We start from the raw sequence: 12,536 nt of genomic DNA, 5'->3' as shown, positions 1-12,536 counted from the left end.
GTATTAAAAAGTAAATGGAAAAATAGTGTCATTAAAATAAAATGCCTCTGTAACTCTCTGGTGTCTCCAGATCTTGAAAAGCATTGTAAACGTTACTTCATTTCAAAACAAGTATGGCAAAAGAAACAGACAAATTATCACCGAGGTCTAAATATGGTCCAAAAAGGCAAATAGGAAATTATTATACATGTTTTCTCACAATGTAAGTTGATATTTTCGGGCAACAAACACAAGTGCTTTTTGTTTTTCTTTTTCTTTTTTTTTTTTTGTTTCCCACAAAGCACACTATTGCATTATAGAATTGAATACTATATAGTTTAAAGGATGTTAATGGATAAAGTGATTCAAAGCGGAATCAGAAATTGTCAGCGGAGACAGATAAATTGAATTCAGTGGTCTGGACACAACTTTTTCCGTATGACATTCCTAAGGTGCTGACTTCCGGAAATTCAAAGAAAAAATATGTGGGATGTATGTACATGTCACTTTTCTCATGTTTTCTATTTCTTCTGAAGAGACTTATGCTTTGAGACAGACTCATTAGACAAAAATATGGTAACTTTAATAGCCACCCGATTATGTTACAGCTTTCAGATCCCTTGCTGTATTAATGAGGATTTTATAAGTAATATTTAGTTTACAAGTCTTCAGAAAGAAGCTTAGAATTTCTGAAAAAAATACCAACTGTAATCAAGATTTTTCCAAACTTTCTGGCCTCATTATCATGGCTTTTATTTGCTTAATAATAATCAAAACAAAACTTCTGTTCTCTTGGTGTTGTTATACAGACCTAGAGATCCAAATTCTCTGTTAATAAAAAGCTGAATCGTTTTGTTTTCCTCTGGTATTAAAACCACCCTGGATGTAGAAGCAAAATTCAAGATTCCATGTGGTTCATCACTAGCTTCTACTGTTAGAACAGCTTCATATCCTTGACTATCCAAAACAGCAGCACCTGTAGAAGAAACTCCTGCAAGAGAATCAGTAGACTGCAGTGAATGAAGTGTTATGCAAGTAATATTTTTGTCTTATATTATTGTTAATATAACATTTAAATGATGGTCAGTAGCCATGCAAATACCATGAAACCAAAGCTCACTGAAGTATGTGGATGGTGTGGGACCTACACATCTTTGTATACTTACATTCTATAACAAATAGAAACAGAAATTTTATGCATACCAAGTACAAAGTCACAAAAATGTATTAAAAAATAAGAAAACTTAACAAGCCAGTGCCAAATATCAACTTCCCCAAATACCCTATATTTTAAAAGGAAATAAAACATTTTCCCAGGAAGTACCTCCAAAGGCTTAAAACTATATTCCACTTCACAATCATTACATCAATAAACTGATCTGTTTTCCAACTGTTGCTTTTATGAATAATTTTGCTTATCCTGTTGGGTCACAGTGACTCTCAGAAGTTGATAAGGCACCTCACAGCAACACAATACATGTCAAGTTAGTTTGGTGTTTGGACATTAATTTCAGTTTGAGAAAAGGTATTTCAGAACAGATGCAGTTTAAGGCTTCTTTTCTCACTATAATTTTAATGGCAAGAATAAAATATTCTGATGACCTTGAATTCAGGAACAGATCAGTAAGTCTGCAGCTTGACAAGATCGTTTTAAAAGATAAAAATATCTGCGTGTTTCACGGCAACTCTATCCATGACATATTAGTAAACTCAAGTGTGCATTCATATTAAGGGAAGAAACAACCACTGAATTAAATAGGCAGAATTAAGTCAGGATTAAAAACCTGTATTTAAAAAATATGTATTAAAAATGTATTTTAAAAAGTGTATTTGTGGAGACACTCTGGGGTTTATATATACGTACATAAGGACCAAGTCTATTTCAATAAAATGTTAATGAACTTTGCATAGCAGCTGCAGTTTGCTCAGTCTTATACCTCCAAAATGAATTAAGAAAATTAAAAATATTGTATTATTAAATGGTATTTTTAAGATGTAGATTGCTATAGTTCTGCATTACCTTCTGTTTTTATGTTGTATAGGATGACTTGGTATTCTTCTTTTTCTTCAGGAATATGGTCATCCAGCAGATCGACATATAATATTGTATTCAACATCCCCTATTGGTTTTAAGGGTAAATTGATTAGCCTTTATTTTATAAAACACAAGTATATAATTACAATAATATTAAGTAATAATTACAAGTATTTTGAATAATTTCTTTATGAAAAGTATCAAGAACTGCAATCTCCCTCCAGTTTGTAAGTCCAAAAGTAAGTGAGAAATTAAATAAACAAATCAAGAAACAAAGACTGTTAAAAAAGCACACTTTTTCTCAGATCAGTTCCAATCACAGTGTTTTCCAGTAGCCAACATCACTGTTTATGGACTTACCTCAGGAAAAAAAAGTATTCCAGAATAGTTTGCAAAATTTTGTTTTACATTATGTCCTACTATCTTCCACTCAACAGTAACATTTCCCAGTCCTGGAGGAGTTCTTATGATGTGGAATTGTAGTTGTTCTCCTAGGAATAAAGGACAAGTTGCAATGTTTCAAGGTCTCTTTTTCTACATGTTAGTTATAAAAATGAGAAGTCAAAAACATGCATCACACAGTTAAAGTATTTTTTCTGAAAGATATTGATATTTTTAATTGTTAATTTGAATTTCACAGTAGTTATATATCACAAAAGAAAATCCTAAACTTAAACTCTTCAAGTTTTTTTCCATTTTTAGTTCACACTTGGAAAGAACTATGAACATATCATAGAATCATAGAATCATAGAATATCCTGAGTTGGAAGGGACCCTTAAGGATCATCAAGTCCAACTCTTGACACCGCACAGGTCTACCCAAAAGTTCAGACCATGTGACTGAGTGCACAGTCCAATCTCTTCTTAAATTCAGACAGGCTCGGTGCAGTGACCACTTCCCTGGGGAGCCTGTTCTAGTGTGCAACCACCCTCTCTGTGAAGAACCCCCTCCTGATGTCAAGCCTAAATTTCCCCTCCCTCAGCTTAACCCCGTTCCTGCGGGTCCTGTCACTGGTGTTAATGGAGAAAAGGTCTCCTGCCTCTCGACACCCCCTTACGAGGAAGTTGTGGACTGTGATGAGGTCTCCCCTCAGCCTCCTCTTCTCCAGGCTGAACAGGCCCAGCCGTTCTTCGGCTGAGGGAACTTGGTATAGATGAATAACTTAGAAAGGGAATGCTCATGAATACATGTGCAAACATTAGAGCAATATGAGTCTGTAAACTGCACAAAACAGTAACTGCTGTATATACCAACAGTAATAATAGTTTTCTACAACAGTTCCCTGCAAAGAATACACATTATTTGAACATTTGCACTGTCTTGTGACTTTATTCAGTGCATGCAGAAAAAAATGCTTATAATTATCTGTAAGTTCCATTTATGTGAGTTTGAACTTACAAATAAGGTCACTGTTACAAAACAAAACATTCAGAAAATGTTAATAATTTCTTATAATCTCAGAGGTAATCAGTGTTGCTGGACAATGTGCATATAAAGGAAGCAAATGTTATGGTATTTTGCACATTTATAACATTTAACCCCAGAGGCACTTTAATTAAAAGGAGCAGACCTCTTAGTGGGCTTTGTAAAATGTAGAAAATAGTTTTATATTCACAACTTATTGTAAAATTTCCATTATATATTTTAAACGTGGAAATGTGAAATTAGAAAGTTATATTAACATGGCAATTAGTAGTAGGCAATATTTTTCAAAACATTCACAATAGAGCACAGATGCTTATTTATAATATGTACGTATATGGAATTCATATTTCACAAGCATTTTTCAGGTCCACAGAAATTAAGTTTGACAGCACATTTTGTACTGCATAGGCTTTCAGAGACATGAAATATGTAGAAATCTACAATTCTGAGATGTGTAAAAACATGAGACTTCTTTTGTTTGTTGAAGAATTTACAATACATAAGATAATGTTATAATAACATTAGTTATTATAACTGCCCAACTAGTCTCTTTGATTATGCAATTCAGAGAGCAGCAAGTTAGGATGCTATCTTGCTATTCTACTCTATTACCTTACAGAAATGTACAGCATTGTACAACTAAAACTGGCAAGAAAAATCTGAAAATTTTATAGTTACATTTCTTTTTTTTGTAAGGAAGAGTCAGAGATATGCATGTATATTGGCTACCAATGAAAGAGAAAAGAATTATTAACTTCAAGAGCCCTTAATATACTTAAATAAAATTTAATATTTTAGAGAAGTAATACAAAAACTGTATACACCCATTTTCAAATACATAAATGATAAATATTCAGCCTCAACATTTCCAACTTCAGGTAAGTCTCAGAGATGTACTGATGTCGACATCTTTGGCTTAAGTTGGTCCATGTTGCTTCTAAGAAAATTAAGGAATTCAAAATTTATTGATATCACAAGGATTCCACTTCTACAGTCAGATATCTGGATGGTAGACTCCCAGTTTACAGGTTCTTCTGAGGCTAAATTTAACAAATTTAACTGAGGCTAAGTTTAACACTGCACTGCAATCCACTATATTCTATTTGAGAATTTTGCATATCCATTACAAAGAAATAAAGATTTAACAGAAAGGTGGTTTCAATGGTTTAATACCATTGGGAAAACACACACACACATGCACACACACACAAATAAGACAAAGCTTATTTCAATATATAAGTTACAATGAATTTTCATTGAAGACTGGGAAAAAATGCTGTAAGATATAGAAAGCTGTTCCACTATAATCCAAACACTGAGAAGAAACTTGAAGTCATTACTACAGATTCCAAGTAGTTATTTACTGACCCACATTTCCTGTCAGCTTTACCAAGATTTTTTTGGTATTTCTATACGCAATAAATGCTAATATGAACACTAATTGATTTCTGAAGATTGAAAGTGTTATTAGGCTAAATTCAATATTTGTTTTAATACTTAATCCTTATCCATACTTTTATATTTCTACATTGTGACTTCATAAGTGATGTATCTCTTACATAGAGAAACAGAGGTGGGTATTTAGCACTGTGAAGACAGGAGCATCAACCACTTCCTCATTACTTTAAGCTACTGCAGTGCATTTTCTTGTAATACAGTTACATGACTGTTGCAGACCCCTGTCCAATAAAAAATACTACACTTATCCTCAATAAGGTAAAAAATAACATGCACATTGTGAAAACACAATTTATTCAGCTAACAGAAAATTTTTAGTAACACAGTAACTGTTAATAATATTTGGATTTATGTCTGGTAAATTTTGCATTGAAATGAAAAAAAATATTTTGACAAAAAAACTAAAATAATCCAAATGCCTTAGCTCTTTTGCTCTTTCTCTGTTTCTCTGTTTCTCTCTTTCTCTCTTTTTTAATAAAAGACACCTATTTTTTTTTTCTTGCTGGAAGGTAATGAACTATTTCTTTTCACAACCTGCAAAAATTTAATATAATAATAACTATATATACTAATAGAACTATAGCCAAGTACTTGAGTTTCAAGCAGCCAGCATTTGGTAGCATGCTATGAATAACATTTAAGCAGTTGAAAGTATTCAGGGTCACCATAACCTTTGGGACTGCGACAGTTTGTATTAATTCCTTGTGCTCATTAACAGCTCTTCTTAGATAATCATACCACAGCTGGCTTGGCACAGAATTAACACAAACCATACCTAGATAAGAAACAAAAGGTTATGATGCCCTTTCACGTATTCTATCAGAGGCCATCTAAAGCAATCACCACCAGTACTATTATCATCCTCTGCGACACTGCATCAGACTGTAGATGAAACATGCAACATATTCTTTAAAACAATAACGCAAATGTTTGTTCCATACCAAATTATTATTGTATGATCGAGGGATGGGAAGAGGCTGAGAGAAATGGGACTGCTCAGCCTGGAGAAGGGGAGGCTCAGGGGGATCTCAGCAGTGTCCATAAACACCTGAAGGGAAGGTGGAAGAGGACAGAGCTAGGCTCGTGCCAGTGGTGCCCAGGGACAGGACAAGAGGCAGTGGGCACAAACTGGAGCACAAGAGGTTCCCTCCGAATATTAGGCAGCACTTCTGTGCTGTGTGGGAGCACTGGCACAGGTTGCCCGGAGAGGTTGTGGGGTATCTCCTTGGAGTTACTCAAGATACTCAAGTTTTTGAGTATCTCCTTGGAGATACTCAAAAGCCTGGACATGGTCCTGAGCAACCTGCTTTAGGTAGCCCTGCTTGAGGGGGAAAGGACTGGATGACCTCCAGAGGTGCCTTCCACCCTTAACCATTCTGCGATTCTATGAATGCTTGCAACAGTTCAAAGTACATGTGAAGTATGTGGATATTCTCTGCTTGCTGGTGTTCTCTGAAGAGTGAAACACCATAATTGGGAGTCATTATCAACAGAAAGCACAAAGATAAAAACTGACATTAAAATTTGAGCGTGGTCAACACAAGGAACACACCTTCACGACCAATAACAGATCTTGAGGCTGTATGGAAGCTTATAATTCCTGCCACATTGTCACTGGCCAGAATAATCACTGTGACAGTGTCAAAACTGGGCAAAATTCGACTCCCTCCTTCAGTATGGACCAGGCTGATTTCAATACTTTCATCATCCTCTGGCTCTGGATCATCTATAATGGGCAGCGTGACCATCTTCTTTGTTTCACCTGCAAGGAGAAGAATGTATACAATGTGTGTCCACTTGGAAACCACCTTGTAAAAAGACTTAATAATCTTGTTTTGAAAATAATTAATTACAAAAAAAAAAAAAAAAAAAACAACAACAAAAAAAAAAAACATTAAAGTTGTATGAAACAAACTTAGATCTTTCTGTAAGTCAGTGAACATCATTATCAAATTTTATTTAATTACTATTGATCAGTCACATTAAGCCAATAAAAAAATCACATCATTAAATATACTATGTAGAATTTAATTATATAGGGATTATTTCTGAATGCCTAGAATTCTTTATTTTCATTACAAATTCTATGACTTTAAAATTTAACTTGGAAAGGGGGAATATCATTCTTGAAAAAAAAAAAAATCACCAGGTGCTAAACTCTCTGATGAACCATATACACATGGGTGTACACTCAATATGAGTACATTTACTGAGCCAGGGAATGCATTGGAATGGGCTGACATTTTGTTAGTTCCTTGCCTTTGGGACTATCAAAGATTAATAATGTAAGCAGCAAACACTGTTAATCTCTAGTCGCTATATATCCATTAAAATTTACAACACAATCCTGTTGTTCAGTGCGTGTGCATAACCCAGCTGTGTTTTATGATCATGAGAATACCAATTTACAGAATACACGTGTATTTCCTGCTAGATTGTCTTTCAAAACACTTCAAAATCAGTTTTTACTAAACTTATAACTGGTAATGTAATTACATGTCAGACTCAGAATCATTGCCAGCAGCCATACCTTACCATTCGGATGATTTATCAAGCTAGCACACTAGAATTTTTACTACACTCCGGGAAATTGCTTTCAAAATATCAGTTCAATTAAGTCAGACTTTAAAAATATAAAATATATCATAAAATACAGCATGCTGAGTGGTACTTATATAATGTTTGTGAGTGACTTGTTTGTCCTGTTTGCAATTCTTTTAAGTTTGTTCTGTTACTTTACGTTTAAGTATGTTCTGTTATTTTACAAAACGATCTCAGAATTTAAAGAGATGTCATGAAAAATTAGTACTGTAGTGACTGAGGGCTAACAAAAGACCACTTCGGCCTGATTCTCATTTCCATTATCCTTGCTGTAAAAACTGTCTTCGGCTGCTTTATTAATCCTTACTTATGTGGTAAAGGAAATCTTTATAGTACACACTGCAATATTTCTTTAATAAAAACCCTTAGATATTTATTCTTTAGATATTTCATTGTGCTTTGCTACCACTGTGTGTGTTCTGGTGGATAATGCTACATGCTGATGAAAAAACATACTCTTTTGCACACATATCCTTAGCATTCAGGGAGATTTAGCCTAACAATAAGACATCATTTGTCAAAACATCCACAGTATCATGTACTTGTCACATTCTTTTTTTCTTTTTCTTAGTTTTATAAAACAGAAGTCAAAACAAGACCTTGTCTCACCTTCAGCAAACACCAGAGTCTCACCGGCACCTATAAAATCCAAGTTTGGAGTAGCAGTCCCACCAGTGACACGCCATTCCACTGCCACTTGTCCCAGGCTGCCTTCTGTTCTGTGTATCATTAGCTGCACGGTGGTCTGAGGATGTTCCTCTACTTCAACATACAGACCGTTCTCGGTTGCATTGGGACTTACACTGTAGATCTTAAACACTCCAAATGCATCTCCGTTCATCATTATGATAACTGTGGAGGTGTTTGGCTGTCCTATGGTTGGTTGTTTTTTTAAGCTGGCTGAGACATTCATCAGTTCTACTTTCAAAAGTGTTATAGTGAATTTCTCATCCAGTTCTGGCAGGCTGTCAGGCAGTATGGTTACTGTCAGATTTGCAAACTCTTCCCCTTCCTGCATTATGGCCCACTGTCTTGTAACAGGTTCATAATCACTGCCAGCAATGGCTTGTGTGCTGAAAAGGCCGAATGCACTGGTAACATTTTTCTTGTAGGTCCAGAACCCTGAAGTGTTAGTTAATGGGCTGATATCTGACGTCAGCCAAAGGCAGAGAGGTATCCCTGAGGCACTGGAAAATGTAAAGGCCGAACATGCTTGTTCTTTTAGGCACTGAGCTGCACAGGAATACACAGGGTCACTTGCTGCTGACACATTCACTCTGGTCGTGGATGGTTGGTCAGGAATTCCTTGTACAGGAGACTCGTAATAGGCCAGGATATCCTGATCTTGCTCCACAGCAAGAGCTACAATGTCAGTCTCAGAAGTGCTGTAGAAAATCTGCAGCTGACCAAATCTCCCCTCACTAAAAGAGATTATAATAAAATAATTAGTTGACAAAGGATGTCTAATATTCTACATGTTTCTGGGTTAATAATAGAAGAGAACAAAATCAACTGACCCTTTCTGAATTGCTGAAAAATTCCAAACAATATATTAAAATGCATTTCTTTTGAAGCTAGTACCAGACTAACTGAGTTATCTGTTGTTTTTTGTTTGTTTGTTTGTTTGTTTTTGTGGATAGCAAGTTTGATTATTTATAGCTTAGGTAGCAGTCTGTTAAAAATGCATATTTGTAAACATGTGGTTCTAGGAATTAGAATTAACTTAGTCTTCTTCAGGACTTGGCAGCTCTCCTCACCAGCAACACCCAGACTTATCACCCTTCTTCTAGGATCACATGCATAAAACCTCTTTTCCTTCTCTTATTTTCATCCTGTAAGGGCTGGCCCATTTTGTCCTCCTGTTCAAATCACAGGAACAGGCTACCATGCAGGTTTAAATGATTTGATTAAAAAGACAAAATGAATAGTACACTGTGTGCATTGAGTTTACATTGTGCATTTCTATGTATACTACATTTAAGTAATTTATGTAATAAGCAGACATCTACTTCAAAAACAACGTGTTTGAAGTGAAAATATGTTGAGACGGCAGGTCAAAGAATTGATGCACATTTGCAGAGAGGAGCTTGAAATTTGTCATTATAGTGAAAACGAAAGTAAAGAAAAAATAGTAATTATAAATAGAGCAAACATACAAACCTTCGCCTGACTGTTATGTTTGCCAGCAGATTTCTTTCTAGTGGCTCCTGGACTCGATACAAGGATTGATGAAAGAAAACTGTGCCATAAGGATTATCATTGGCAGGTATTATAATATTTGCCACACCATCTAACCCAATAGCACCACCATTGGAGGCCTGAGTTAATTCTACACGGACAATCTCAAAGAGAAGAAAAGAAAAAGAAATAATGCAGCTAGACAATTTGTGTTGTTTTTTTGTTTGTTTGTTTGTTTGTTGTTGTTGTTGTTGTTTTTTTTTCTAACAACAATTACAAGCAAAGTATAACAAGAAATTCTAGCACCTTCCTGCTGGAACATTTCTTGTTTTCCATCATATATATTTCTAGAACAAGTCAAAACTAATACCATCGTCAAGGAAGATGTAACTGCTTGACTTACTTCTTCTATTTCTGGGACATCATCAGCCAGGATTTCCAATAGTAGCATCTGAAAGGCTTCCCCAGGAGCAAAAGTAATATTGCCTGAGGCAACCTGCAAGTCCTCATCAGCAGGGTGTCCACCAATGGTAGCAACCCACTCAACAGTAACGTTACCAAGTGTCCCAGCGTTGCGGATTACTGGCAGATTTATGGGTACTGATCCAAATTCAGGCTCCTCCACAGTGAATTCAGTCATCTGGAACACTGACGTGCAAACAGGTGTATTTCATTAACAGTAATATTTACAATAAAAACACCATCCTAGTTACTTAATTATATATTTTATTTCACTTGATTGCATTCATTTGCACAAGTAAAAAAATGTTAATCAGGTTTAAACTTTGAATTGAACTTTCAGTGTCATTACTTTTTATCTGCAAAGAAAATCAGCATGAAAATTCAGCCCCCACCCAAGAGTTTAGCCAACATGTCCATTGTTCAAGACTAGCCATGATCTTTTCAAGACAGTAAGATGATTTTTTCATGATTTTTTCAAGACAGTAAGAAGGTAATTTTTCCTAGTGAAGAAAGTTTTTATCATTTTTATGTCACTCGTGGAAAAAATGTGTCAACATATTCCATCTAAATTGTTTCAAATGTAAGTCTTTCTTGTATAAAATCTTTAGTCATTAAGAATTAAGTTAATGAATTATCCATGTGGAATTAGTTACTTTTGTCAATTTCCTTTACCTTTTGCTGATAAAATGGAATAACTGAAACGAAGTAGGGTACTAAAGGGCAAAAGAGTAAGATTTTCAAATAAAATGGCAGGAAAACATATACCAGAAATACTGAAATAAATTAGAAAAATAAATAGAAAATATAAATTTCTAAAATGTCATTTAATATTTGAAATTACCATTCAAAACTTGTGTAATGAAACTATTTTTGGAAAGTGTCCACAATCCATTTTATTGATAATGACAGAAAGAAGAAAAATACAATAACTAACAACCAGAACATATAAGAATGCAATTTAATTCATATTTGTACTTTCCAGTTTCCCCAGATATTTAAACCTGCTTTGCCTGATTGTTTTGTAAAACAATGACACTGCACTATGCAAACAGGTTTTGGCATGTAAACTTAAGCTTAAAGCTATTGCAGAAATGCAACACTTAGAATAGATTAAAAAATACAAATTAAATTAAAATCCATCCCCATTAGGAGAGTGCAAAATCCACCTTTGTCTCACAAAATCTTGATATATAAACTGACCGAATGCTTTAATTTCAATATATAAGGGCACCATTTGCCCTTAATTACATGCTTTAATTTAGTTTATCTTATTTTGTCCTTTACTGTGTTCATCCAGACTTCCTCTTTTGTATTCTGAAAATTTTTATTCCATTGCCCAGTAATAACACACCCACAAATCAGTAGATTGCTACTGGAGAAGAAAAAATACACAAATAACAATCCGTTTACCAAAGGATCCAAATGGGTCATCAGAAGCCTCAATGGTTATGATTGCCCTTGTCAAAGATCCAAGCAAGGCTCCTCCTGTTGTTTGATTCAGCAGCTGAACATAAAAGGACTCCTCAACTTCAGGATTGATATCATTAATTATATAAATTGGCACAGCTTTACTTGTTTCTCCTTCTAGTAAGACAACATCTGATGAGGCTACACTGTAGTCCTCACCTAGTTATGTACATGAAAAAACAACAAAACAATAAAAACACAGAAGAATATTAAGTCATTCTGGTTCATTATGAAACATCACTAATGTTTATCAGCACTAATACTTAACTTTTCTTTTTGCACTCCCTTGTGTTCATATGTTGGTGTGGGTTGTTTTTTTTGTGTGTTTTTCTTTTCTTTATCTTCATACGCAGGAAATACAATTTTTTATTTCCTACTGCCTTTTAGATATCTGGATGGATGAAAATAAATCTCATCTTGGCCAAAACAGAGTTTACACTGTCAGTCCAAGAAGCAATTAAAAAAGGTCCATTATTATCTTCCATTGAGAAGATCACATTACTGAGACATTCCTATATTTGATTTCTGATAGTTGTCTGGCTTTCCAAGAGATAAAATTAAACAGAGTTTAATTGGAGATTTTACTAAAGGACATAAGGTTGCTCATGGAGCATAAGGTTGCTCAAAGGACATAAGGTTGCCTCATGGAGCTTTTCAGGGATCTCCCGAGAGCTTTACCTTTCATTTGTAAAGTAAAAGTCTTCTTGAATTGTGCTTGACTTCTGTCTGTGTCACAGATGAGTCACCAGCTCTCACTTTCCCTCCAATAAACTCAAATAAGTCATGCATGGCAGGTTGAAATATGTACGAAGGACTATGCAGTAGCTATATATACTACTACAGGATTTTTTATTTTTATTTATTTTATTTTTTTGAGAAGGTGAGCAGCCACCAGGGAAACAGCCAATCCCTTTCCTTACTTTTCTTGCT

General features: G+C 34.8%; 1 protein-coding gene across 4 annotated transcripts in view; it reads right to left on the bottom strand.

The window, feature by feature from the left end:
- Positions 1–12,536, bottom strand: part of ADGRV1 (adhesion G protein-coupled receptor V1) — a 287,686-nt gene that overhangs the window by 212,426 nt on the left and 62,724 nt on the right. For all 4 annotated transcript variants that reach the window (XR_014319280.1, XM_082782584.1, XM_082782586.1 and 1 more), the window contains exons 30-37: positions 11,550–11,765; positions 10,081–10,325; positions 9,660–9,841; positions 8,109–8,920; positions 6,451–6,660; positions 2,375–2,505; positions 2,000–2,099; positions 791–970 (exon numbers count right to left, since the gene is read on the bottom strand). Coding sequence is in view for 3 of the 4 variants with exons in the window: in XM_082782584.1 (XP_082638710.1) it covers positions 791–970; positions 2,000–2,099; positions 2,375–2,505; positions 6,451–6,660; positions 8,109–8,920; positions 9,660–9,841; positions 10,081–10,325; positions 11,550–11,765 (2,076 nt within the window). In the remaining variant the exon portion in view is untranslated. The remainder of the gene's footprint in view (positions 1–790; positions 971–1,999; positions 2,100–2,374; positions 2,506–6,450; positions 6,661–8,108; positions 8,921–9,659; positions 9,842–10,080; positions 10,326–11,549; positions 11,766–12,536) is intronic.

Source organism: Aythya marila (genome assembly GCF_965140915.1).
Source record: "Aythya marila genome assembly, chromosome: Z".
NCBI lineage: Eukaryota > Metazoa > Chordata > Aves > Anseriformes > Anatidae > Aythya > Aythya marila.
This window is presented reverse-complemented; position numbering and strand designations above follow the sequence as displayed.